Source organism: Delphinapterus leucas, chromosome 8, assembly GCF_059928025.1.
Source record: "Delphinapterus leucas isolate spDelLeu-1000000601 "Yukka" chromosome 8, BTC_Dleu_Yukka2, whole genome shotgun sequence".
NCBI lineage: Eukaryota > Metazoa > Chordata > Mammalia > Artiodactyla > Monodontidae > Delphinapterus > Delphinapterus leucas.
In genome coordinates, this window is record NC_143136.1 from 59,741,617 (window position 1) to 59,769,501 (window position 27,885).

The window sequence follows — 27,885 nt, forward strand, 5'->3', positions numbered from 1 at the left end:
ATCTGGGAGAAAAATGTTCACTTCCCTTCCAAGGGAAATAAAATGGCAGCTGCCTCTTGGACTCTGTTCGAGGTCTTATAAGCAGATTTTAGAAAATCTTCTCTGTGATGAGAAGTTTCAGCAAACACACATGCACAGGTGCACACATACACATACACACTCTCACCCAGAAATCATCAATTCTAGTCCCTTAATTCACATATGAGAAAACTGAGACATAGATCATCAGTGACCCACCTATGCAGCTTTGGCAGAATCAAGACAAGATTTCATCTCTCAATTCCTATTCTGGTGTTTATTCCATTCCATCACTCTGATAAATTATTCTTTCAAGTCCTCAGTATGAGTGACAACAGCTGCCTGCTGTAATAACCTTTTCTATTAACAAGTACACTCAGGTTGGAATAGATTCAAGCCATTCAAGATTCCCCCCTCAGAACCCCAACATCTGAGAAAGACAATGAGGTTCTAAAGAGAGGGAGCTAGCTAGGCGGGGTGATCAAGGTGTGTGTGCCTGTCTCTTTCTGCCTTAACCTTCCCGTACTAAGACTTATTTGTGTTCATTTCAAGAGGCAGGGCAAGTGCTATCATCCCCTACCCATTTGATCTTCCACACTTGACTCAGTTCGTGTACGTATGTCATCCCTCAGCATCTGTGGGGGGTTGGTACCAGGACCCCTTGCAGATACCAAAATCCACAGATACTCAAGTCCCTTATATAAAATGGAGCAGTACAGTCAGCCCTCCACATCCGTTGGATCTACAGTGTGCTCATAGGCTTCTTGCATACAAGAAGAGGAGATTCTGTATAAAATCAAATTGAGAAATGTATACCACTGTGGTTCTACCACTGGCTGGGTAACCTTGGGAAAGTACTTAAGTTAGAGTTTTAGTTTCTTATGTGAAATAAAATTACTTTATCTATTTCATAGGGTTATTCTAGCTATTAGATGAGATAATTTATAAGGAAGTACCTAATCCAGCCCTTTTTACTGAGGGTGTTTTGTCATTTTATATAAAGACAATCCAAGTCCTTAACACTACAGTAGAAGAAGAGAGGGCTAATCTTTTAAGGTTTTCTTGTTTGCTTTGTTTTGATCAAAGAACTGCCGTGATAAAGAACCTGGTCAAAGTTACGTATTGTAAAATTGAGCACTATACTTATCATAGACCTGAAGCTGCTCATTGGATTATACAAATATGAGTATAAAGTATTAAAAATATGTGCCTTTCTGTGTTTTTATACGGCAAAATTTTCTGTGTGCTCCTTTTTGGAGAGGGTATTTCCATCAGTTATAAACTGCTGCTCCAAATTATGTGATAATTTAGATCAAGGTCATTATCAACGCAGATGACCAAATCTGAAAAATATTCTCATGTCAGAGGCCTTGAAAAAAGAATGCTCTAACGGGATTAAAATGCCTTGCAAAGAATTATAACATGAATAGCTCAAGAAATCTTAATTTGTAAAAGGTCACAGAGTTACAAAAAACATCGCTCATTTCAACTAATTAAATGAAATTTTAGTTAAATGGCACCTTTAAATATTGGTAGTGCAGCTGTGAGTGCATTTAAATAGCATTTACGCAGATATAATTAGCACAATTAAACATGGGTAGAAGTGGAAACACCATTCTTAATTATATTGATATAATCAGTTTTATTAATGCTTTATAGCAACAAAAGTGACATCTGACAGTAGCACACAATTCATGACAGAACCTAATATTAAGCATTTTAGCATATTAAAGAATCTAAAGCTAGGTAATTGGGGAAAGAAAAAAGTCAAATAGAGTTCTTACCTGTGACGATACCATAGTTGGGAGGTTCAAGAATTACTCCGTAAAACTGGATGATGTTTCTGTGACTGAGGACACTGAGTATTTCTGCCTATACAAAAATCAAATACAAAATTGCATAAAATTTCACATTTATAAAAGTCTCATAAGTTTCCTGCTCAATTTTCTTTTACATACATTTACAAAGATGTATATGTGCTCAACAAGTATGTGATGCTGATAAAACTGTCTTTGGCAGCACTCTTGACAGATTAAGAATTTATATATTGAAGCTTTCTGAAAAATTTAAAAAAGAAGTGGGGTTGAACTGGCGGCAGAAGAGGTGCTTACTAGCAAGCTGGCATGACTGACAGTGGAAGGGGATGACTAAAGAGGGGAGATGCCACGTTTATTTACAGTAAAAGCCCTCTTCCTAAAAGTCAAGTACATTTTTTCCTGCATAATATTTCTTTTGGGAGACTGCAACAAGACTGAACTTCTGTCGGTTGGATGAGTAGTCATGACAAAATTACGGCAGGGTTTCTTAACTATTACTGGAATAGATTCAGGTAATACCTATTTATATTATTTATCTAACCATTTATTTAAAATATATTATTGCTCTTGTACCGTATGCAAAGTACTGTAAAGGACAGACACATGGATTCTTGACCTTCAGTGGTGATTTGATAGGGAAGCCAGACTTTACACTGTGAAATGTGTTAATTATTAGAAAACTGCACTGCAGAGTGTCATGGTAAAAAATACTGTTTATTAAACTTAATTGTTTTTAATTAATTAATTTATTTATTTATTTTGGGCTGCACTGGGTCTTCATTGCTGTGATGGGCTTTCTCTAGTTGCTGCAAGCAGGGGCTACTCTTTCGTTGCGGTGCACAGGCTTCTCGTTGCAGTGGCTTCTGTTGTTGTGGAGCATGGGCTCTAGGCCCACGGGCTTCAGTAGTTGTGGAATGTGGGCTCAGCAGTTGTGGCTCACGGGCTCTAGAGTGCAGGCTCAGTAGTTGTAGCACACGGGCTTAGTTGCTCCGTGGCATGTGGGATCTTCCTGGACCAGGGCTCGAACCCGTGTCCCCTGCATTGGCAGGTGGATTCTTGACCACTGTGCCACCAGGGAAGCCCTAAACTTAATTTTTAAAATGAAAAATAAAAGAGGTACCACAGTGTATATCTGCTAATGTCTACAGGAGGATGTTCTCTAGATTAAGTAAATTACATGTAGTCATTAAAATTTTATTGCTTTTGTGGAGTTAAAATATGGCTAATCAAGAGTTAAAAGTACAATTAAAGTCAGCAATGAATAAAAATGGAGAAGCCTTGGTCATAAAGGAGACTCTCCTTTGGGAATTTGCACATTTGTTATACATTTTTCTTTTCATAGTAGGAGTTGAGTTTTCATTTAAAATGCTGTGAAACTTGTTTTGAAGGTGGTGTGACTAGATAGAAAACAGAAGGTTGAGGGTTGACAAGGGATCAATGTGGGAACAAGAGAAAGGAACATTATTCGTGATTGGATGAGACATTTATCAAGGTTGATTTGACAGTTTTTTCTTTTAGTAATATAGGTGTTGAAGGGAGCCATCAAAACTATTCCTTAACATTCACTGAGCGTCCACTGTATGTAGAGGTTCTGTATTCATCAAACAACCTTCTCATAGTTTAGTTTTCCAAGTAGAAAGAAAATGCATTAATTGAGTAATAAATACAATTATTCATCCATGTGACAATTCTACTTCTCATTAAATAATCATAAATGACCTTGGTTGTAAAAATTGAGTTCATGTGAAGCTTGGAAATCATAAGCCCTCTATTTTTTTAAAAATTAATTTATTTTATTTATTTATTTTTGGCTGCATTGGGTCTTCATTGCTGCACGCGGGCTTTCTCTAGTTGCGGGGAATGGGGGCTACTCTTCGCTGCGGTGCGTGGGTTTCTCATTGCAGTGGCTTCTCTTGCTGTGGAGCACGGGCTCTAGGCATGCGGGCTTCAGTAGTTGTAGCACGTGGGCTCAGTAGTGGTGGCTCACGGGCTCTAGAGCACAGGCTCAACAGTTGCGGCACACGGGTTTCGTTGCTCCGTGGCATGTGGAATCCTCCCTGACTAGGGCTCGAACCCGTGTCCCCTGCATTAGCAGGCGGATTCCTAACCACTGCGCCACCAGGGAAGCCCCAAGCCCTCTATTTTTAAGTGGCAGATCAACTCTTTTGTGAGTAAAGAATGAGAGTTCAATGTGAGGAAGCATTAATGTTGGGACTAGTATTGGTCAAAACAGGGGACTGTTATCCTTTGGTGTGTTTTGGTATATTCTTTGGAATATCTAAATCCCGTGACCATTAAAAATGTTTGTAACAATAAAGAATAAATACAAGAATATTCTGAATCCTTGGAGAACCTTTTTTTAAAAAAGTTTATTTATTTTTGCTCATTGGGTCTTTGTTGCTGCACGCGGGCTTTCTCTAGTTGCAGCGAGCGGGGGCTAACTCTTCGTTACGGTGCGCGGGTTTCTCATTGCGGTGGAGCACGGACTCTAGGCACGCGGGCTTCAGTAGTTGTGGCTTGAGGGCTCTAGAGCGCAGGCTCAGTAGTTGTGGCGCACGGGATTAGTTGCTCCGCAGCGTGTGGGATCTTCCCGGACCAGGGCTTGAACCCGTGTCCCCTGCATTGGCAGGCGGATTCTTAACCACTGCGCCACCAGGGAAGCCCTGGACGACCATTTTATAATTCAGCACGACATGGGATTTTCAGTGTTCCAGCTAGTTTTCATGCTTACGTTTAAGATATTGACAAATTATACCCTGGAGAGAGAATTTATCTTTTCAGGTATTGGTAAGCATGTCTAACAGCTCTTGAGTAGGCATATGCTAATGACAAAACAACAACTATTATCTTGTGTCCCTTTGTTGTGCTCGTATTTTAATTTTTTTAGTTATAAAAAACTCTTGTAGTATGATTTGCAAGTAAAAGACATTTTTATGGAATAAGACTTTAGGTTCCAATTTAATAAACTAAGAATTTGATTTAACATCTTGAAAACAACATGCTATTTTACAGTGCTGTACTAGTTTCATGGAAATGGGCTAATAATAAGCAGAGGTAGATTAAATAAATAAGTGGTATTTGCAATAAATGAAGGCCAAGTGTCACCATGTTACTAATTCAAACAAGCTCCAACAGAAATACCTGGGATTAACTGAATTACTAAAACCTGTACTTGTAGCAACCAGTAACTGATAGCAAGCGTATGTATTATGTAGATTTGCCTTTATAGGCACCTGCTTGCCAACAGTTCATTAATGGAAATTGCTGAAGTAAATATGCAGCAAATAATTTTTCCTTAGATTGTTGTTTTCCAGATTTAAATTCTGGGATACTCTAGCAAATGGCCTGCACATCAAAATAATGGATTAGTGGTTTTAAAAAGTTCACTATTAAAAAGGAAACATAACAATGACGAAGGCTAAAATAATGCTCCATTGTACTGAAAACTGTAAATATCTTTTTACACTATTAAAACTAACAAAAGAATTATTTTTAGTACATATAATTTGATGAAAGTTGTTTATTTCTGTTGTATTGATTTTATAGTTGCATTTTTATTTAACTGAAAAATTGATTTTGATTTTACGAGCTATACACAATAAAGAGTTAATTCTTAGGTTTATGTTTACTCAAGTTACACTGAAGTAATAATTTTAGTCAACACTGGAAGTCCAGATGACTTCATTTTTCTACACAATGTATTTACATTTCTCTTTGCAAAATGCTATTGTAAGAACTCTAACAGATACTTGTATGCGGACTCACAGCAGCATTATTCACAACAGCCAAAAGGCAGAAACCACCCAAGCATTCATCAAGTGACGAGCAGATAAATAAAACGTAGTAAATACAATGAGTATTATTTGGCCGTAAAAAGGAATTAAGTTCTGATACTTGCCACAACATGGATGAACTTTGAAAGCATTAGGCTAAGTGAATAAGCCAGGCACAAAAGGGCAAACATTGGATGATTCCACTTATATGACATATCTTGAAGCTGGCAAATTCACAGGTTAGAAAGAATGTAGATTAGAGGTTACCAGGGACTGGAAGAGGAAGAAATGGGGAGTTATCACTTAACATGTAGAATTTCTGTTTGGAGTGATGAAAAATTTTGGAAATAGATAGTGGCGATGGTTGATTTCAACACTGTGATTATAGTTAATGCCACTGAACCATACACTTAAATATGGTTAAAATGACAGATATTATGCTGTATGTATTTTACTACAATAAACATTTTAAACGTTTTAAAAATGTTATTCTAGACTTTTGCAGAGATGAATGACCATAATCTATTTACTAATCATCCAAGAGTTACACAACCCAAGGTCTAAAGATCTTTGGGGTAAATAAGTAGTTTTCCAGATTAGGACGTGAGGATTTAAGGAAAGACCAGGACAGACTACAGCAATTTAAACTCACGCTCAAAGATTCTCCATAAAATAAAGGATCCCAATGTGACAGACAAGTGGAGTAACCACAGGTCTATTCATAAAAATGTCTAGTAGTAATGTCCTTATCAGAGCACACAGATGTCTATACAGCTATTGTGTTTGCAGTAAGATATGTGACTGCTCCCATGGTTTCCAATCGGGGCTGGTTTCTTCTTCCCTCCCTCCCTCCTTCTTTCTTCATAGGAAAACTTATCAGGGATTTGGGGAGGAGGTGGGCACTCTGTTAATTTTCTTTCAACTGGCATTTCTAAGCATTTATGTGGGGAGATGACCCATTAGCTCAGTTGGCCATGTTTCCAGAACTCAACCAGCAGGTTCCAAATGGCTGATCCGATCAGAGAGAATAAGAGAAACTAAATATCATAATTTAACTAAATTTACTAAGTATCATAATTTAACTAAATTTAAGTTTAGGGGGTGGTTAACTTTTAACATCCTTCCTTTAAAGTACTTTCAACAGCTTTATAATAAGGTTTTAAGTTAATTAGTATCTTCATCTTCAGAGCAATCCCTTTCCCTCTATTCAAAACTTTTTTCAACCTAATCCCAAATTTTAATTTGTCTCTTTAATTTTGGAGAGTTACCATAGAACCCTTAAAGATTCTATGAGTTTTTTTCTTTTAGTTGAAGTATAGCTGATTTACAATATTGTGTTAGTTTCAGGTGTACAACAAAGTGATTCAGTTATATATATTTTTTCAGATTATTTTCCATTATAGATTATAAAATATTGAATATAGTTCCCTGTGCTGTACAGTAAATCCTTGTTGCTTATCTATTTTATGTATAGTAGTTTGCATCTGTTAATCCAATACTCCTAATTTATCTCTTCCCCTCTCTTTCCCCTTTGGTAACCATAAGTTTGTTTTCTTTGTAAGTCTGTTTCTGTTTTGTATATAGATACATTTGTATTATTTTTTAGATTCCACATATAAGTGATACTATATAATACCTATCTTTCTCTGTCTGAATTACTTCACTTAGTATAATATTCTCTAGGTACATCCATGTTGCTGCAAATGGCAATATTTCATTCTTTTTTATGGCTGAGTAATATTCCACTGTATATACACGCGCGCACGCGTGTGTGTATATATATATATATATATATATGCCTCATCTTCTTAAATCAGTGGGCCCTTGGGGGTTGTTTCCATGTATTGGTTATTGTGAATAGTGCTGCTATGAACATTGGAGTGAAAGATTGTTTGGGTTTTTTTTGGGTTTTTTTTGTGGTACGCGGGCCTCTCACTGTTGTGCCCTCTCCCGCTGCGGAGCACAGGCTCCGGATGCGCAGGCTCAGTGGCCATGGCTCACGGGCCTAGCCGCTCCACGGCATGTGGGATCTTCCCAGACCGGGGCATGAACCCGTGTCCCCTGCATCGGCAGGCGGACTCTCAACCACTGCGCCGCCAGGGAAGCCCAGATTTTGTGTTTTTAAAGCTTGTTTTACATTTAAAAATATTCCATTGATACAGTCTGTATGTATTTATGTGATAACATATTAAAAATAAAGTTGGGTTCACTTCTTTTTGTGAAAGAAAGATGCCTATGGCACTCTACTTATCACTATAAAATCAAAGCAGTAGTTTATGAAGACCCATATCATGAGGCTGGCAGGCTCTATTTACATCTTATATTAGGAACAAGCTTTTCTCCCTGGTTGTCAACAGCTCTTAGCCGCTACATAGCAGCAGGACTGTGTCTCACAGGGTCCATCTTTCTGCCTGTGATGTGGTACCGACCACAAAGATAGTAGGTGTAAAAAAAAATCCAAGGTACACTTCTACTGTCCACGAGTGTCAGCTGCTCCTCCTTGCCCTCTGGTGTGTGGTATTTAAAACATTCCTGATTTCTGGAGGACCTTGATTTCTGAGGTCCTCACCAATTCCAAGAGTCTATGATTCCATCAGAGTATGATAGTAAAAGGAAGAAAAGTGGCTCATCCAATCCTTCAAAAGGAAGCAGTCTCCTTACTGCACTGTGCATTCAAGGTCAAAGGCTCTCTCCAAAGACAGCTCTGTCTCCAAAATATCAATCTGATCCAGCATCAGTATAGTCCCCCAAAGTTCAAGAAGATATGAGATGAACCCACATTTTAAAAAAGATTAAAATTACACATATAAGAAGAGAGATGGGGAAGAAATAAAATAACATATTGATTGTGGTTATCTGTAGGTAGCGAAAAGAATCATAAATGATTTTAAATTTTTATATATTTCCCAAATTCTTTACAATAAGTCTCTATAACTTTTGAATCAGAAAAAGTAATACATGCATGTTATATGTAATATATATGACTAGAGCATATAAATATAAAAATATTGATTTGCATGGAAATTCTGATTTTTCCCTAGGATTGGGTCAGGAAGAGATAAAACTCTTTCCTTACCTCCCCAGAACTACCCTAGGTATATAAAAACTAGTTTAGTTAACCTCTGAGCTATGAGTTTCTCTTGATATGGCTCCAGAGCAAACTAGTGTTCACCTGGGTTTTTCTTGAAGGCCATGGACTCTGAGAGGCCATGAGACAAAGGTGCTGGGCACTGAGTGCACCTATGCAGAGTCTGGCTCAGTGCTTTATTAAATCATCATCCTTCCTCTCCCTTCTGACATTTGCTCCTGTGGCCCAGTGCTCTTGAGGGAAGCCTTCCCTACGTTACTCATCTTGCACCATGTCTAGTATAATACCACATGAGGGAGAAAGGTTAGATGCTTTATATACCAGAAGTACTCAATAATATCTGAAGGGTGGATGAACAAATGGTATTTGATGATAATGATATTAAATGTGTTTAAGTAATTGCCACGGTAAGAGTTCATGTTAGGTAAATGTTTACTCTGAACAGGACAGTAAGAAGATTAAAATGCCTGTGGGTGTGGCTTTGCTTTAATATTCATTCTGTTCTTTTACATGCATAAGGGTTACTTAAGGGTATTATTTTATAAGAATGACAGTCAATCAATTATACAACCATAGCAGAAGCCACATGGAAATTTATGTTCACCAGCTCATTATTGATTTGAACTTTCAGAATGAAGACTTGGATGGCTACAAGTTGCCTCTTGCAGGCTCTGCCGTCCACAACAATCAAACAGGCAAAATTTCTTGACCGCCCTTCCCTGTTTGGCTATTCTCCAAGCATGCCCTCATTGCACTTTTTCAGATTCAGAATGCAGAGGCTTGCTTAGTCTTAAACCTTCCAGTTCCAGTTTTCTACCCAATGCATTTTACCATTTATATTTCCAAAAATCACCTCTGCAAGTAAGCCAGCTTCTTATCAAGTCCACACTTTCCATACCCACTGTGGCAGACACTCCCCTACGACACACTGAAAAATGGAGCCCTGATTCTCAGGAGTGGGGCTACATTTCACGAAGGCTTCTTTCTATAGACTGAACGTGTTCCCCTAAAATTCATATGTTGAAACCTAACCCCCAATGTGATAGTATTTGAAGGAGGGGCCTGTGGGAGGTGATTAGGTCATGAGGGTGAAGCCCTCATGAATGAGATTAGTGCCCTTATAAAGGTGACCCCAGAGAATTCTCTCACCCCTTCCTTCTGCCCTGTGAGGGCACAGCGAGAAGATGGCCATCTGTGAACCAGGAAGCGGGTTCTCACCAGAAACTGGATCTGCTAACAACTTGGTCTCAGACTTCCCAGCCTCCAGAACTGTGATGAATAAATGTTTGTTGTTTATAAGCCATCCCACCTTCGGTATTCTGTTACAGTAGCCTGAATGGACTAAGACAGCCCTCTTCCTAGGCTTGGGCTAGTATCACAAAACTCTACAACAACTGAACCAGGCCTCTTAGGAACAGGAGGGGTTCGAAAAGACAACGCCACTGGTCTTCTCAGAACAGCATACCTCTTATCATTATCCCCACAGAGCCCAGAACTATCGGACTTAGCAGTGGAATGTAAGGGAAAAGGGGAAATTCTTGATTTAAAAACTCCTAAAACAGTAGTGTGTTTACAAGTCTATAAGGTTGAAATACCTGGTTCTTTCAGGCAAGATGTGGGTAGACCTTCCCTTCCCTTTTAACTCTTTCAGGCTCTGATTATAAAGATAACTGAGGCAGAATGTTCACTCTCAGTAATCAGAAGATTTACATATCAGATCACAAGAGCCAGGGTCAAGAAAAAGTTGTTTAATTCATTGCATTTTTACTCCAAGAGTATCATGGCTAGAGGCATTTTCCTAAAATAAAAATTTGATTCTTACATGTACGGCAAGATGGAAAACCAGCCCCCGTTCCTCCTAAAAACTCAGTGCTATAGAACAACTTTAAAAGTAGGCTTGGATGATTCTCAATCCTGTATTTAATCACCAGAGTCATACCCAGGTCATGCTCTTTGAGTCATTTTAGGCTTAATGAGACTCATTCAATAACATGACAAGCAGCAAACCTCTCAGTTCTGTACGTTCTCTTTCAAATGCCGCCCTTTAGGTATTCAGGGAAATAAAGAAGGATAGATGAACTGAATTCAGGTTCCATAATATAATACAGCCTATATTCCTCATGACATTTGAGGTCATGAAAACTTTTCTTTGGAAGAAAAATGGCTAGAAATACTAAGAAGGAAAAATAAACAAGTCATTCTGCTCACTCTTCATGAACAGTCAAGATGGAGCCACGTGGGATGCATTACAAATGTCACTGGTACTGGGAAGTCTAAATTGCTCAGTGGTTTTCCTGGGCTTGCAGCAGACTCACCACATGCAGCTGCTTGGACAGCAGCCTAGGCTCCCCTCCAGGGATCAGGCTGCTCTCTAGTTAAGTACATACCCAACTAAGGGCAGACTAACCTGGCAGGATGGAAGGGTGGCTAAAACTGAATGAAATAAATAGTGAAGATTTAAGGATAGGGATTTAAGAGATATCTCCAAGGCATAAAAAGGCTAAGAGACTTTAGATTCTTCATGCTCACAACAGAATATCACTGTGATGACGTGAAAAAGTAAAATATATTATAAACAACCTGTATTCAGTTTGGGTGACAAAAGCACATTCAAGCACCTAACTTTCCACTAAACAACTTATGTAACTTGGTCAAAGAGATCACTTGGGGCTAAAATTACACAGAAAACCTCCCCAAAGAAAGCCTTTGAATAAGACTTGAAGTATGAACTAACGAAGGATTAGGCTTTTTTTTTTAATGAAAAGCAATATAATTTAATCAAAATCTAGATTAGGCGAGTGGAAATTTAAATTCTAATTACAAAACAGATGGCCCTGGAGCCACCTGGTCACTCTGGACCTTGTTTTCTTCCTAGAAAACTACTTGTTTGGACGAAATTATCTTCCAGATTCCTTCATGCTCTAAATTTCTTTCCATTTCTATAAAAAAAAAAAAAACTGATGCATTATTAACTACTTTATTCAGAGTGGGTGCTCAATAGATATTTGCTAAACTGAACTGAGGTAGTTAACTATGGAGTGTTAGGACATCCTCTGGAGTCAAACAGGCTGAAGCATGAGTCTTGGCTATGCCACCAATAAGCTGGGTGATTTAAAGGAAGCTATTTAACCTCTCTGGGCCCGTCTCCTTAAGGGAGAACAGAAATCCTACCCCAGTGTCTAGCAAATACTAGGTGCTTATCCAATGCTAATTCCTTTCTCTGAAGGCTTTCCCCTTCCTTTTTAGTCAGTTCATCATTCAGAGTCAAGTCAAGCTTACGAGCAAAGATCAGATCTCTTCCAGCAGTGGATTATACTTTCGTAATTGGTTTGTATTAGTTAGCTTCATGTATTTATTATATTTGACTTTATGTTTATCTGTGTTTTTACCTAAATATAGCACTTTAATATTTCCAAAGCACTTATGTTATTTGACTCTCACAAATAAGTTAGATATTTTTATCATATTTAAGACTTAAGAAAACTGGGTCATTGATGTGATTTGTGCAGGCTCATTTTTTTCCCAGGAGCCTAGTAAACGTCAGTAATAAAGTTTGCAACTAGGTCTTCTACTTCTGCCTCTTTTTATAAATTTCCACCCCCCTTTAAAAAAAAGTGCAATAAAATATGAGTCCTCTCATCTAAATATATATTTTTAAAAATCTATTTATTTATTTGTTTTTATTTTTGGCTGTGTTGGGTCTTTGCTGCTGTGTGTGGGCTTTCTCTAGTTGCGGCGAGCAGGGGCTACTCTTCACTGCGGTGCATGGGTTTCTCATTGTGGTGGCTTCTCTTGTTGCGGAGTACGGGCTCTAGGCGTATGGGCTCAGGAGTTGTGGCACGTGGGCTCTAGAGCACAGGCTTAGTAGTTATGGCGCATGGGCTTAGTTGCTCCGCAGCATGTGGGATCTTCCTGGACCAGGGTCGAACCTGTGTCCCCTGCATTGGCAGGTGGATTCTTAACCACTGCGCCACCAGGAAAGCCCTCTAAATATTTTTTATTAAAAGTTGCCCTTGCTCAAAGAGATTCCAGTTTGCAGACTCCTGAATAATTAATAACAGCTAGGATGTACTAAGTGCCTAGTATGCCAAGCACTTTATGTAGACTGCTTTTGTTTTTTAATGTTTTCATTTTTTTTAACATCTTTATTGGAGTATAATTGCTTTACAATGGTGTGTTAATTTCTGCTTTATAACAAAGTGAATCAGCTATACACCTACATATATCCCCATATCTCCTTCCTCTTGTGTCTCCCACCCACCCTCCCTATCCCACCCCTCTAAGTGGTCACAAAGCACTGAGCTGATCTCCCCGTGCTATGCGGCTGCTTCCCACTAGCTATCTATTGTACATTTGGTAGTGTATATATGTCCATGCCACTCTCTCACTTCGTCCCAGCTTCCCCTTCCCCCTCCTCTTCCATCTGTTTTTATTTCAGTTTGCGATCTTCTTCTTTTATTTTGAAATGTTTTATATTTGCTGTGAATACATTTGCTAATGCTATTTAATGACTTAGATCAATCTAGAGAACTAAAACATAATATAAATGTAATTTTAAAATGCATACTTTTTTTGAGCAGAGGTACTTATTTATCTTTATTTTGAATGTATGTAGTATGAAGAAATTAAAGGAAGAAATGGAAGGGGTAGTTAAAGAACTTAATGACAATAATCATATTTTAGAAAGGTAAGTAATGCAAAAATCATTCTGCCTGGTGATTGCATATGCAATTGGTAGACTAACCTTTTAAATCCTCACAGCAAACAATGAGCGAGGGCCCTTCACTATCACCCTTCACTAGGCACAGAGAAATTTTAAAACTTGCCTAAGGGCACAGAAAATGGCAAAGCCAGGTTTTTAACACAGGTTGTCTTATGTCAGAGCTCTGCTTATAATCACTAAACCATCCCACTTTACTTTACAAACCTAATTTGAATGCAGGATGGAACCTTAGTTTATAGAACATCCGAAAATTACAATAGGCCTAGAAAATTTAGAAGTGTGAGAAACAACTCCTCATCAACTCCCCCTTAGGGCCTTGGCCGCTGCCCCCACTGCAAGATTTCCATACCTTCCTGACACTCAACTGTGCAGGATCAAGTAAAGAACCAAGATCTAAATCCCGTAGGCACTAGGCCGTCAGGCCAGCCAGGAACGACCAAATTGATAGCTAATAAAACCAGTTAATTGCACAGCATGAAGCACCCTCTCTCTATGCAAAAATTACATGGTTAGGAATTTTGAGCGACTCTCGCAATCTGATTAGCTAAGTGCTTTATAATATTACTCTACAGTGCAACAGAGTTTGATTATTTACATCCCATAAGAGAAATGTTTGCTACATTTATTATGGAAATCTGAAAAATCATTTAGAAGAATTCAGGCAAATTTAATTTTTAAATAGTCTTGAAAAGTCCTTTCACATCTTGTAGACTCCAGTTAGACAGTATCTTGAATACCTGGATTCTTCAGCTAAATTAATGATTTCACTATTTCTGGGCTCTGTCAGCATAGTCAAACAATAACTAATGACAAAGGCATGTGTGTGATATCTCACAGACTATTGAGTGAAAAAAAAAGTACCAAATCCCAACAAATATATAGTAAAAATAATCTGGAATCATAGGCTCTTAAGATCATTTCTCCCCTAAAGGTCTGATGAAGAGATAGCCTCCACTTAAGCAAACCCTCTAATACTAATAACCATCACCACTTACCATGACAATCTTTCCTTCCATTAACCTTCATGTTGAAATCTAAGTCCTTCTTTGTGTTCAATAGAGATGGTGAAAGATAACATCTGAAAGCTAATTTTTATATTATATTACATTATACATTTTCCTAAGCCTAAAAATTTTAATTCTTATCAATTTCTTGACATATCTTATTTTTCAATTTTGGGGAGTTATCTTTACCTAAGTTTATGCAAAGACATCGGTGATTCTGAAAACATATTTAAATAATTGGTATTAGGTACAGCCATCTGACTGAATGTATTCACTTTTCAGCCCAATATTGGGATATGCTGTAAACTTGGTTACCGTGGCTCTCCTCAAAACCATCTTTATATTCCTCCCATCTAAAAGAAAATTTTTGATGTTCTTTTTAGTTCAATCATATAAAGTTATAATTTAAGTATAATGGTCTTAGTAAAAGGAATATTTGTGATTTTCCTGAACTGGTTTGTTTTTATCCCGTTGCTCAACAATCTATCATGTTACATTTTTCAAGTTGATTGCTAAAAAGCTTAGACACAAATTTGTTGCCTACATCTAGAAAGTACAAAGAACCTCATGAGTGTGTTTTTATCATACTAACTTCATTCCTGTTTTCATTTTGTTTTTCTACCATATTTTCCGTTTGCCCCATTTTCCTACTTTAATTTTTTTACATCTCACAATTTGTATTTTTATTAGCTGCCTTAAATCGTTTTGACAACAAGGTCATACAATAAAATAGTATTCTGCAGTGTATCTCAAATTGGAGTCCTCAAGATAAGATTCCGGGGTCCACAGATAGATCCTTGGCAGCCCATCAAGTGAAAACTCAAAGAAACACTGGTCTAGTTGAAGGGTTACCTCTTGGTTACCTATCTGTGCACACAGATACTATTTCCTTAGCTTTTTCTCCTCCAGCAGGCTTCACTAGCATTCTGCTTTAGCAATTTATGACAGTCCCTTAGATCCTTCCACTACCCATCCATCGCAAACTTAGAAGCCCCTCCTTGACCTTAATCTTTTAGCCTTATTCCCCTTAAACCTGCTCTTCAGTTGGTCACATTGAGGTCTCTAGTCCCTTAATTCCGTTCAGTTTTTCCTTTCTAATCAACTGGGTTCTATTGAAAGAAACAGAGATCCAAAATAGCAGTAGTTTAAAGAAGTAGTTTATATTGTCTCAAAACATGAAGGCTGCACGGAGCCCAATATGGCAGCCCCACAATTACCTCCATCCCACCGTCCTCCCTTCGCACTGGTTGGCATCCTCAACGTTACCTGCTGGTCACAATACAACCCCTGAGGTTCCAAGCCATTATATTTACATTCCACGCAGCAGGAAGGAGGAAAGTGCATAAGGCCGTCCTCTTAGGTCAGCCTCCTTTAAAGAGCTTTCTCAGCAATCTCATCCAATGAGTTCTGTTTACATCTCCAATTATTGAAAGCTAAAAAACTGTAGCAGTAATTTGGAGTATCTCCAGTGTGCTCCCTTTTTTCCGGCTGCACCAGGCAGCAGGCGGGATCTTCCCCAACCAGGGATCGAACCCGTGCTCCCTGCACTGGCAGTGCGGAGTCTTAACCACTGGACCACGAGGGACATCCCAGCTCCCTTCTTCATTCTCTGTTCACCCAACAAATATTTACTGAGTGTCTATGTGCCAGGCACCATTTTTTTGGTGCTGAGGATAGTGATGAACAAGATAGCAAAACCCTTGCCTTCATGGAGCTTACGGTCTAGTAGAGGAAGACAGACAATGATGATACCAAGTAGTATACAAGACAACCTTTATGAATCAGCTACAATAAACCTCGACTATTTTCATGTCCTTTAGCTACTCTTGCCTTTTTCAGTCTCAGGTTACTATGACTACTCTACACTGGGGAAACAGGCATAACTGCCTTCAGTATTCCTTCCTTATGCTTCCTGCCTTTCTATCTGCCTCTGAGAAAAAGGTATCCTTTCCCCCAGACCTTACCCTGACACCTGTGCTCTTTATATCTCCCCTTCTTCCCTCAGGACATTACGATCCATCAATTATATCCTTCCTGGAGCCTTTAATCTCTTTCTAGTTCTATCCTCTAGGCTGAAAAAAATGCTTGAGTTTCATCTCTCCAAGAAACAAACAACTTTCCTTGACCCTCTCTCCTTCTCAAACTACTTTCCTAAACATCAAAATGTCTTGAAATAATACTTTACACTAAGTTCTGTTTCCTTGCTTTCTATTCACTTCTTAATCCAATTATATTTGGCTGGATTTTTATTCTATTGTTAAAGTTTCCCTAACTAACTCTGAATTCTGATCTTTTCTTTTAAATATACCCTTTATAGGTTCTGTTTTGAGTTTTTAAGTTAAATATAACCTCCCCTTAACAGTCTGATACTGTCCTTAGCATCTATACCTGTGCTATATCCTGGTATGAATGAAAACAAGGATGAGACACAGGCATTGTAAGTTATATAAAAATAAAATAAACCCCTACCATCAAGACTTACACAATATCAGGGGAACAATAAAAGTGCAAAATAACAAGATGCAACGCAACCACCGTAAGAAGTATAAAGTGTTGTGGAGGACCCATGTGGAGATTAGGTGAAGCTGGGGGATAATGGGAAGCTTCAACTAGACAATGCAGAATGAATTCAGTTTTTTCTTTTTTTTTTTTTTTTTTTTTGCGGTACGCGGGCCTCTCACTGCTGTGGCCTCTCCCGTTGCAGAGCACAGGCTCCGGACGCGCAGGCTCAGCGGCCATGGCTCACGGGCCCAGCCGCTCCGCGGCATGTGGGATCCTCCCGGACCAGGGCACGAACCCGTGTCCCCTGCATCGGCAGGCGGACTCTCAACCACTGCGCCACCAGGGAAGCCCCTGAATTCAGTTTTGATTTATAGCTGGTGAAGGCTTGGCATTCCAAGCAAAGGGAATAGCAAGAGCTTTGGTAGAGACACAGCATGGGGCAGCATATCTGAGAAACAGAAGCACTTTTGTTTGTTTGGAACATGGAGTATATGTAAAACACAGATAGGTAATGGACCTGCAAACCTACAGCAACATGACAATACATGCTAAGCTGATTTTCAGGTTGAATTTCAGTAGGAGAGACTCCTAAAAAGTAAGAAAACATATTAATGTTTAAACAGACCTTCCAGCCTGGCCTGCAGAGGTAAGAGAATTATTAATTTACCACTAGTTGGAATTTAAAGGCGATCTGCTCCAACTGTCCTTCTAATGAAGTAGTTCCCTTAGTATTATTTTAAGAAATAGGCATTCCACCTCTGATTGAACACTGCTAAGGACAAGTTAACACCAGGAAAGCAGTGATGTATTGCTGGGAATTTGGAAATGACTGACTTAAACAGGTGAAAGCAGAGATATGCCAAGTCCCTCTAAAGTGAAAAGATCCTTTCAGGCCAGCAGTGTGGGAGATAACTTGATTGAAAGTATTGACATACTTAAAGTTCATGTGTGTGCACGTGTGTTCACATGTATATATTTGTGTAGTTAGTGGTAGTTAGGGATGGTCAGCCATAATGGCCTAGAACAAAGTTAGAGATAATAAGCACTGGCAGGGAAGTTTGTAAAGCATAATAACTTCCCCAATGAGCGGGTCCTGTTGGAGGGTAGATAAATCAGATTATCAGCAGAATGTAGTAGTAGAACATATTCAAATCCCATTACTAACTCCTCTTGTTCTGAGTCCACACTCACAAAGCAATGTCTCACCTACGAATGGAAAATTTTTAAATTAGTAAGTTGACTTTATTCTTCAGTTGCAGTCAAATATGTTAGCATGATTTAGCACTGAGTCCACTCAACTCTGAAATTTCTCATCACATAAAGCAGAAGCTACCTGAGACTTCCATGGCGGTCCAATGGTTAAGACTCCGTGCTTCCACTGCAGGGGTCGCTGTTCGATCCCTGGTCGGGGAACTAAGATCCCACATGCCACATGGTGCAGCCAAAAAATGAAAAAAAAAAAAAGCAGAAGCTACCTTACTAGTGAGCTATTTGGGCAGCTACCAGCTTTCCCTAGAAGTTGCCTTCCCTATATCCTTGGGAGCCTTCGATCCCATATAGTAGGAAACTACTTTTCTAGATAGCCTATTCTGTTGTCTCAAGTTACTTGAGTTGACCTATGTAACTTCCTGTGTTCCCTGAACTTGCTTGCTCAGATTTTTATGTCATTTCCAAACACCATCACACCCCAAATTCTGATTTTTCTCTTTGATTGAAGAGTCAGTTGGTGTCCTTAATCTGACTGTGGCTCTATTTAATACCTTAACATTGATACCTCTGAGCAGAAAGAAAAAGAGTCCCTTTTTCTTGGCTTTTGATAATGGTACTTAATGGTACTGTAACATTCTTCCCTCACCTGTTGACTGAGGCAGTGTTTGTGTAACAGGATTCCTTTTATTTCATGCAACAACGCTTAGAACCCTGGAGAGATCAGAGACAGGCCTCAGTTTATAATCTGAGTGCCCTAGGTGGAACTCTTCTCATGCAACAGACCATTATCATCACTAAAAGTCTCAGAGAAAATAATTCAAGATTTTCTGTATAATTATGCTTATCAATGGCATATGACCCTCAAAACACAAGAATCATTTTGCATGTAAACAAATATAAACCTGGAGATGACGTATGTTATATATCAACAAGAGCAACACTTCTGGGAGCCCGAGACCTTTGTTAACAAATCACACAGAAAGTCATTGCTGAATATAGCCGGGATGGAATAGTAAGCCCAGAGATACAGGGTCTCACTAAGTAGTGAGGTCCAACAGTGAACCCAGAGATAAAGAAGAAAATAAACCAGAACATCGGCATGTTTTCCGAAGGAGTTGGATAGAAGATTGTGGGTTATGAAGCATGAGAACATACACCTTGTTAAGGGCCTAAAGAAAGCTATACAATTTTCTTTAAGGCTGGGAGAAAGGGACTTGATACAGATGAACCAGCTCCCATAAATACTATCATTTTATAATTCTTTTGCAATCAATGAATGTAATAACTTTTGAGTTTCAGAAGTTGAAAGCTGAACACACCATCACTCACACACTACTCTACCTAATACTCACGCAGGGCTTCCTGTGTATTAACACTGTCTCATCACTTTACAGACATTAATGCATTTAATCCACAAAGTAAATACTATTATTACCCCCAGTTTATCTCTAAGAAACTACAGAACAGGAGGCTCTGTATCTTGCTCATGGTCAGATAGCTGAGAAGCAGTGAAGCCAAGATTCAAACCAGGCAGTCTGGCTGTACAGCCTATGATTTAGACCATGACACAGTACTGCCTCTCTCACAAATGAATGTCGATAGATGAACATGCTCTATACATGTACACAGATGTGCATGGACACACATTTCTATATATTTCATATAAATGGACAAACTCACCTGTGACAATACATATGCCTAATATAGTAAATACTCCAACATATTTATTTGATCTGGGTATGGAAAGAACTCTAGAATCAGAATCAAGAGACCCACATTTAGTCTTGGTTCTGACACTTGATGGCTATGTGCTTTGGGGCCTCAGCTCACCTAATGATAAAATGTCAAAATGTGGAGGTAAAAAGGACAGAATGAATGATCTAAAGTCCCTTCAACTCTAACATCCTGACTCAAATCGGGTTTAATTGGTATGGGGTGGGGCCCAGGCATGGGTGTGTCTTAGAAGCTTCTTAGGTGAGTCTAATGTGCACTGGCCTGGAGAGTGGTTTCTGTGGCAAAGCTACACTGTAGCCTCATTACTTTGGAGTTGGAAACCCAGGGGCTGAATTTCAACTTTCTCATGTGTGAGCCGTGCGGCCTCGCGAGTCTCTTAATGTCACTGAGCTTGCTCTCCATCTGTAAAATAAGAAAACCAGTATCTACTTAAAGCAGCTGTGAGGGCCAAATATGCATGGAAAGTACATGCTAGGCACCTGGTTTTCCTCAATGAATCATTCCTAGAGTGAACAAAGACAAAATTTTTAGAAGATATACAGAACTGAACTCAGATACACAGAACATCAGTTAGAACTATGAAGTGCTGGAAAACAGATGCAAAGGCTGACAGCAACAGCACAGTGAAACTCATAAAGGAGAGAATACCTGTCTTGCCACAGGTCTGGGCAGGAGAGTGACCACAAACCAGAGAGTCTAGTGAATACAGCACTGGAAGAGAGTGAAGGCATATGTCATCCTGCATACTCAGCAGCTGGAAGAATCTAAATCCAAAGACCAAAATATACCAAGGAAACCAAAAGTTGTTAAGCCTAGTTCTTCTATTCTCTAAATAAATCTCTTAAAGTCCCCTACTGTTTTAAAAATAAAGTGCCAAGCTGAAGGAAAGTGAACATAACTTCTCTTTTCCACACACGGGGTAAGGAATCCAGCTTACCATCATTAGCCTCACAATTACTGCGTTTGCAGAACGAATGTGAATTCGGTGGGGCAGGTCTTGTGTTTCTATCTTCTGCCTATTCTCAGATCTCTGTGTCAGAGGTCACAGAAGAGCACACAATATACCATTATTTGTTTTCAAAACAGCTGCCTGTGGCCCTGGCTGTCATTCATCATAATGAGGTCTCTGTTGTGGTAGTTTAATCAAATGAGCCCAGTGCACGTAACTGTATTCTCCATTCAAATATGGAAGGACTATTGGCTCAAAGGCAATGGGGAAAATATTTTTCAGTTATTTTTCCAGGAGTGAACACGGATCACAATGATCTGTAAAGTGAGGATATTATCTCTCAGTTCTCTAAAGGCTGTTGGGAGGACGGCCCAGAGAGCAGCGCATTCTTACTGCGGCAGCATGGAGAGGAATACAGGTGCGGCATCAGGAAGGCAAGGACTTGGGTTTTCGGTTCTGGTTTTTCACTAAGTCCCCTGTGTGCCATACAGCAAGTTACTTGGCCTTTCAAACACTATACATCTGTGGAATGGGGGATAATAAAAACTTTAAACTTTTTCGTTTGGAATAATTTTTAGGTTCAGAGGAAAGCTGTGCTTCGGATTCCATTTAGAGTCATAGAAAAAAATAGAGGCCCTGTAGAGCCCTCGCCCAGTTAATATCGTACATTACTATTAACCAAAACTCCAGACTTCGTTTGGATTTCACCTGTTTCTCCATGAATGTCCTCTTTGTGGTCTAGGACCCACTCCAGAGTACCACATCACATTTAGCTGTTAGGTCACCCTAGTCTTCTCTGGCCTCCTATCACAGGCTTTTAAGAAGAATCAAATAAATGTGAAAACACTTCATAAAATGAAAAGGAGTATTAGAATACATTTTACTACTGTTAGGCATTAAATGAGTCCATGCATATAAAGCACCAAGAAAACTGGGATGTATTAAGCTCCCAATATGGGTTATTAGCGTTATCATTATAATAAATATTTATACATATCCTACAATGTGGCCGGTTCTACATGTCTTCAACAGTTGCTTGGGGTTCAGAATTCCTCTACAATTACAGATTTTTCTCCATAAGAAGCCAGCTTTATAGAGATAGCCCTTGACCACATCTTCAAAAACACCTTGCTCTAACCAAGTGAGTTAGCAAAAGCAGCTCAATCTAGCAGAGCAGGAAAGACAGGAGACAGAGTGAAGGCAGGGGAGGCATCAGTGGAACCTCAGAAGCCACGCAGGTTTCACTTCATCATCAATCTTAGTCCTAGAGCTACACAGCCAAAGAAGCCATGAAGTTCAAGAGGGACCATTCCACAGAAATCAGCAAAGCAATCAACACTTATACATTTCCTGTTAAACAATCTGCACAGTTTCCAAGCACCATTAGGAAGTTAGAAAAGATGACCTGTGGTGAGGGGGAGGCAGGAGAGTGAAGCTTTCTTCACCCGTCAGTACACTGAGCTTGCTAACTTGCCTGGGAGAAAGCTCAACCAGAGTCCATGTTACTCACATAACCCATCTCAACAATATCAGGAAATAGTGAATAAATTCCAAGTTGCTTTAGAAGAATAAAACAAAGGAAACGTTCTGGAGTTGAACATGTACTGAAAGCCACTAGACATCCTGCCTCTCACTGCATAACATATTACTAAGCAGTGTTCAGAAATTTTTACGACCCAAGAACCAGGGAGGTCCTATGACCTGTTTTTTAGCAGAGAGGCCAACATGTCCTTTAGGATATGTTCGTCAAATGCATTAATATAATGTAATGTTAGCAGGCAAAAACTACACTGTGTGTGTGTGTGTGTGTGTGTGTGTGTGTGAAAGAGAGAGAGAGAGAGAGAGTGATGGTGGGCAAATAGTTGAGTGGAGGCATAAAGAAGAGTGAAATAAATACTTTAATTGTAATAAATAGCATTTCTTTTCAGCTTTCCACATTACCTTCTGGAAAACCATGTTAACAAATATAATCCAGGAAACTTTTTAAAAAGTCTTTTTTGAAGCCAGTTATAGAATGCCTCTTGATCAAATTCTTATTTCAGAAAGATTAGGATAATTCTTCATGAAATTTGGTGGTGCATTATTTTGGGTGAAAAGTAAAAACTGACAGCTGCTGCTGCTTGCATTCTATTTTGTTTAGGGTAGCAAGGTCCCCAACCAAAACCTTCATCCCCCAAGCCCCCTTATAGCTAATGTGACCTTATAACAAAATTCTAATAAGATGTAAGAAGATATTATTCACGCACACAAAAAAATGAAGTTGGACCCCTTCCTCACACCATACAGAAAGGTTAACTCAAAATGGATCACAGACAAAAACGATGAGCTAAAACTATCAAGCTCTTAGAAGAAAATATAGGAGTAAATCTTCATGACTTTGGGTTAGGCAGAGCTGTCTTAGATATGATACCAAAAGTACAAGCAACAAAATAGATAAATTGGACTTTATCAAAATTAAAAACATTTCTGCTTCAACAGGCTTCATTAAGAAAATGAAGAGACAACTCATAGAATGGGAGAATATATCCATAAATCATATATCTGATAAACGGCTTATATGTAGAATATGTACAAACTCTTATTACTTAATAATAGAAAGACAACCCCATTAAAAAATGGGCAAAGAATCTAAATAGCAGTTCTCCAAAAAAGATATAAATGGTCAATAAGCATACAAAAAAATGTTCAACATCATTATTCATTAGAAAAACGCAAATCAAAACCACAATGAGGGACTTCTCTGGTGGCGCAGTGGTTAAGAATCTGCCTGCCAATGCAGGGGACACGGGTTCAATCCCTGGTCTGGGAAGATCCCACGTGCTGCAGAGCAACTAAGCCCATGTGTCACAACTACTGAGCCTGCACTCTAGAACCTGTGAGCCACAACTACTGAAGCCCGCATGCCTAAAGCCTGTGCTCTGCAACAAGAGAAGTCACCTCAATGAGAAGCCTGCGTGCTGCAACGAAGAGTAGCCCTCGCTCACCACAACTAGAGAAAGCCCTCGCATAGCAACGACGACCAAACGCAGCCAAAAATAAATAAAATTAAAAAAAAAATTAAAAACAAATTAATTAATTAAAGTAAATTTTAAAAAACATGATGAAATGCCATTTCATACCCACTAGGATGGCTATAATAAAAAAAGACAAGGGGCTTCCCTGGTGGCGCAGTGGTTGATAATCTGCCTGCTAATGCAGGGGACACGGGTTTGAGCCCTGGTATGGGAAGATCCCACATGCCGTGGAGTGACTAGGCCCGTGAGCCACAACTACTGAGCCTGCGCGTCTGGAGCCTGTGCTCTGCAACAAAAGAGGCCGTGATAGTGAGAGGCCCGCGCACCGCGATGAGGAGTGGCCCCCGCTTGCCACAACTAGAGAAAGCCCTCGCACAGAAACAAAGACCCAACACAGCCCAAAATAAATAAATAAATAAATAAATAAATAAATAAAAATAATAATAAAAAGACAATAACAAGTGCTGGTGAAAATGTAGAGAAATTAGAACCCTCATTCCCTTCTGGTGGGAATGTAAAATGGTACAGCCACTTTGGAAAACCATCTGACAGCTACTCAAATAATAAACATATAGTTACCATCTGACTCAGCAACTAAAATTAAAGAAAATTAAAAACATATGTCCATACACAAACATTCATAACAGCATTATTCATAATAGGCAGAAAGCAGAAAAAATCCACACGTCTATCAACTGATGGATAAATAAAACATGGTATATTCATACAATGGAATATTATTTAGCAATAAAAGGAATAAAGTATGTGATATTGTGATTTATAATAAATATGTATTTGGTCTTCGTTCCCATTTCTGGCACAGAGCTCCTAAAACCCTTGGAATTCCCTAAATACTGAGAGCAACAAAGGTACCTTTTGTTATGTTAATGAGATGACTCTTAGAAAACACCTAAGGATGGCAGCTGGTTGCCAGGAGCACCAGCCACGTGATTAGGAGGGTTGGAACTTTCAGTCCCATCCCCCTGACCTCCAGGGAGGGCAGAGGGGCTGAAGGTTGAATCAATCGCCAAGGGCCAATGATTTAATCAATTGTGCCTATGTAACAGTCTCCATAGAAATCCAAAAGAACAGGGTGCAGAGGGCTTCCAGGTAGATGAACACATGGAGGTGCTGGGAGAGTGGTATGCATGGACAGAGGATGGAAATTCCACATCCCTCCCCACATACTTTGCCCTTTGTTCTTATTTCCCTAGAGAGGGATGTTTAAAATTTACAAATATAATGATGGATTTGTCTATTTCTGTCTTTAGTTCTGGTGGTTTTGTTTCATGTATTTTGAAGCTTAGTCATTATTTACATACTCAGTTACGAATGTTATATCTTTTAAGGAATTGACCCTTTGGTCATTATTAAATCAATATCCTTATCTCTGGTAATATTCTTGGTTCCTGAACCACAGCACCTTTATTATGCTTTCCAGTTGTGTAAGATATCTTCATCTTTTTACTTTCAACAGATCTCTAATATTTAAAATACATTTCTTGAATATAGTTTATAGTTGGGTCTTGCTTTTTTTATCCACTTTGACAATCTCTGACATTTAACTGGGGTGCTTAATCCTTTTATACATAATGTTATTATATATGTTGATTGCTTTAAGTTTACTATACTGTTATCTTTTCCATTTGTTCCATTTGTTTTCCGGTCCTCTTTTTCTCCTTCCCTGTCTTCATTGTGATTAATAATTTTTTTTTTTTGGTATCTCATTTTCATTTCTCCATTGGGTTTTACGCAATACCTTGTGTGTGTGTGTGTGTGTGTGTGTGTGTGTGTGGTTGCTCTAGGAATTCAATCTGTACCTTTATCACAGTCTACTAGATTTAATTTTGCGTTACACATAAACTGTAAGTAATTTTCTTATGCCCCCATCCTTTGTGTCATTTGCATTATGCAATTTAATGTACATACATTATAAACTCCATAATATGACAGAACAACTCTTCCTCTAAACAGCTGTCTTCTGAAGAAATTAACAAAATAAAAAGATTGTCTTTTATATTTATCCTCATATTAAAAGTTATCATTTCTTGTAGTGCAGATCTGCTGGCAACTAACTGTCTCAATTTTCATTTATCTAAAAATGTGTCTACTTCACCTTCAGTTTTAAATAATATTTTAACTGGATATAGAAATTCTGTTGACAGTTCTTTTTTTCACCCAGCACTTTAAAAATGCCTCTGGCCTCCATTGTTTCCGAGGAGAAATTACCAGAAATTTGTATTATTTTTCTTCTTTATGTATGTGTCATCTTTCTCTGACTGTTTTTCCTAGTTTTCTTTTACCTTTGATTTTTATCAGTTTAGCTATGATGTGACTAGGTGTAGTGTTTTTGGTTTTGATTTTTGTCTTTAATTTATCCTGCTTGGGGTTTGCTGAGCTTTTTTTTTTTTAATAAATTTATTTATTTATTTTATTTATTTATTTTTGGCTGCATTGGGTCTTTGCTGCTGCATGTGGGCTTTCTCTAGCTGTGGTGAGTGGGGGCTACTCTTCGTTGTGGTGCGCAGGCTTCTCATTGTGGTGGCTTCTCTTGTTGCAGAGCACAGGCTCTAGGCATGCGGGCTTTAGTTGTAGCACGCGGGCTCTAGAGAGCAGGCTCAGTAGTTGTGGCGTGCAGGCTTAGTTGCCCTGCGGCATGTGGGATCTTCCCAGACCAGGGCTCAAACCCATGTCCCCTGCACTGGCAGGAGGATTCTTAACCACTGTGCCACCAGGGAAGCCCTTGCTGAACTTTTTGGAGCTATAAGTGTATGCTTTTTACCAAAGTTGGAGAACTTTAAGTCATCATTTCTTCCAGTTTTTTTCTGTTCATCCTCCTTTTTTTTACCCCTGGAATTCCAATTACATGTATATTAGATTGATTGATACTGTCTCATATTACTGAGTGTTCAATTTTTTCAGTCTTTTTTTCTTATGTCCTTCAGATTTGATAAACCCTATTAATCTGTTTTTACATATACTAACACTTCCTTTTCATTTACTAATCTACTGTTAAGCCCCATCTAGTAAAATTTACATTTCAGAAAATGCAGTTTTGCAGGTCTAGAATTTTTAGTTTCCATTTCTCTGCTGAATTTCCCACTCTATTCTCTCATTAGGGCCATGGTTTCCTCTAAGTTCTTGAACATGTTTATAAAAGCTGCTTTAAAGTCTTTGTTTGCTAATTACAACATCTGGGTCAGCTCACAGTTTGTTCCTTTTGAAACATTTTCATGTTTCTTCACATGTTTAGTAAATTTTTATTGTACATTGGCCAAGAATATAATTTAGTATAATAAAGAAAAGGTAAACAAATGAATACTATTTAAACACAAAGTATAAAGGTTATTAAAAGGAATGAGGTAGCCCTATATAGAGTCACATGGTACCTCAATATACAAAGTTAAAAATTCAAGTTGCGGGCTTCCCTGGTGGGGCAGTGGTTGAGAGTCCGCCTGCCGATGCAGGGGATGCGGGTTCGTGTCCCGGTCCGGGAGGGTCCCACATGCCGCGGAACGGCTGGGCCTGTGGGCCATGGCCGCTGGGCCTGCGCATCCGGAGCCTGTGCTCTGCAACGGGAGAGGCCACAACAATGAGAGGACCACATACCGCAAAAAAAAAAAAAAAAAAAAATTCAAGTTGCAAGTTAGTATATATATAACAGCATGATCCAATTTTTTAACTTTTTATTTTGAGATCATTGTAGATTCAGAGAGCTCAGCTCAGTGCTCTGTGATGACCTAGATGTGTGGGATGGGGGGCGCGTGTGGAGGGAGGTCCAAGAGGGAGGGGATACAGGTATACATATAGCTGATTTGCTTCATTGTACAGCAGAAACTAACACAACATTGTAAAGCAACTATACTCAATAATAATAATAATACAGAGAGATCCCATATACTCTTTACACAGTGTACCCTAATGGTAACAACTTGCATAACTACAGTACAAAAACATAACCAGGAAATTGGCATTGATACAATCCACAGACCTTATTCAGATTTCACCAGTTTTATATGCACTTGTGTGTGTGTGTGTGTGTTTAGTTCTACAC

The 27,885-nt window shown here is 38.9% G+C and overlaps 1 protein-coding gene across 4 annotated transcripts in view; it reads right to left on the minus strand.

The window, feature by feature from the left end:
• MAP3K20 (mitogen-activated protein kinase kinase kinase 20) overlaps nucleotides 1–27,885 on the minus strand; it is a 176,259-nt gene that overhangs the window by 92,013 nt on the left and 56,361 nt on the right. For all 4 annotated transcript variants that reach the window (XM_022570053.3, XM_022570055.2, XM_089916660.1 and 1 more), the window contains exon 3: nucleotides 1,803–1,890. Coding sequence is in view for 3 of the 4 variants with exons in the window: in XM_022570055.2 (XP_022425763.1) it covers nucleotides 1,803–1,890 (88 nt within the window). In the remaining variant the exon portion in view is untranslated. The remainder of the gene's footprint in view (nucleotides 1–1,802; nucleotides 1,891–27,885) is intronic.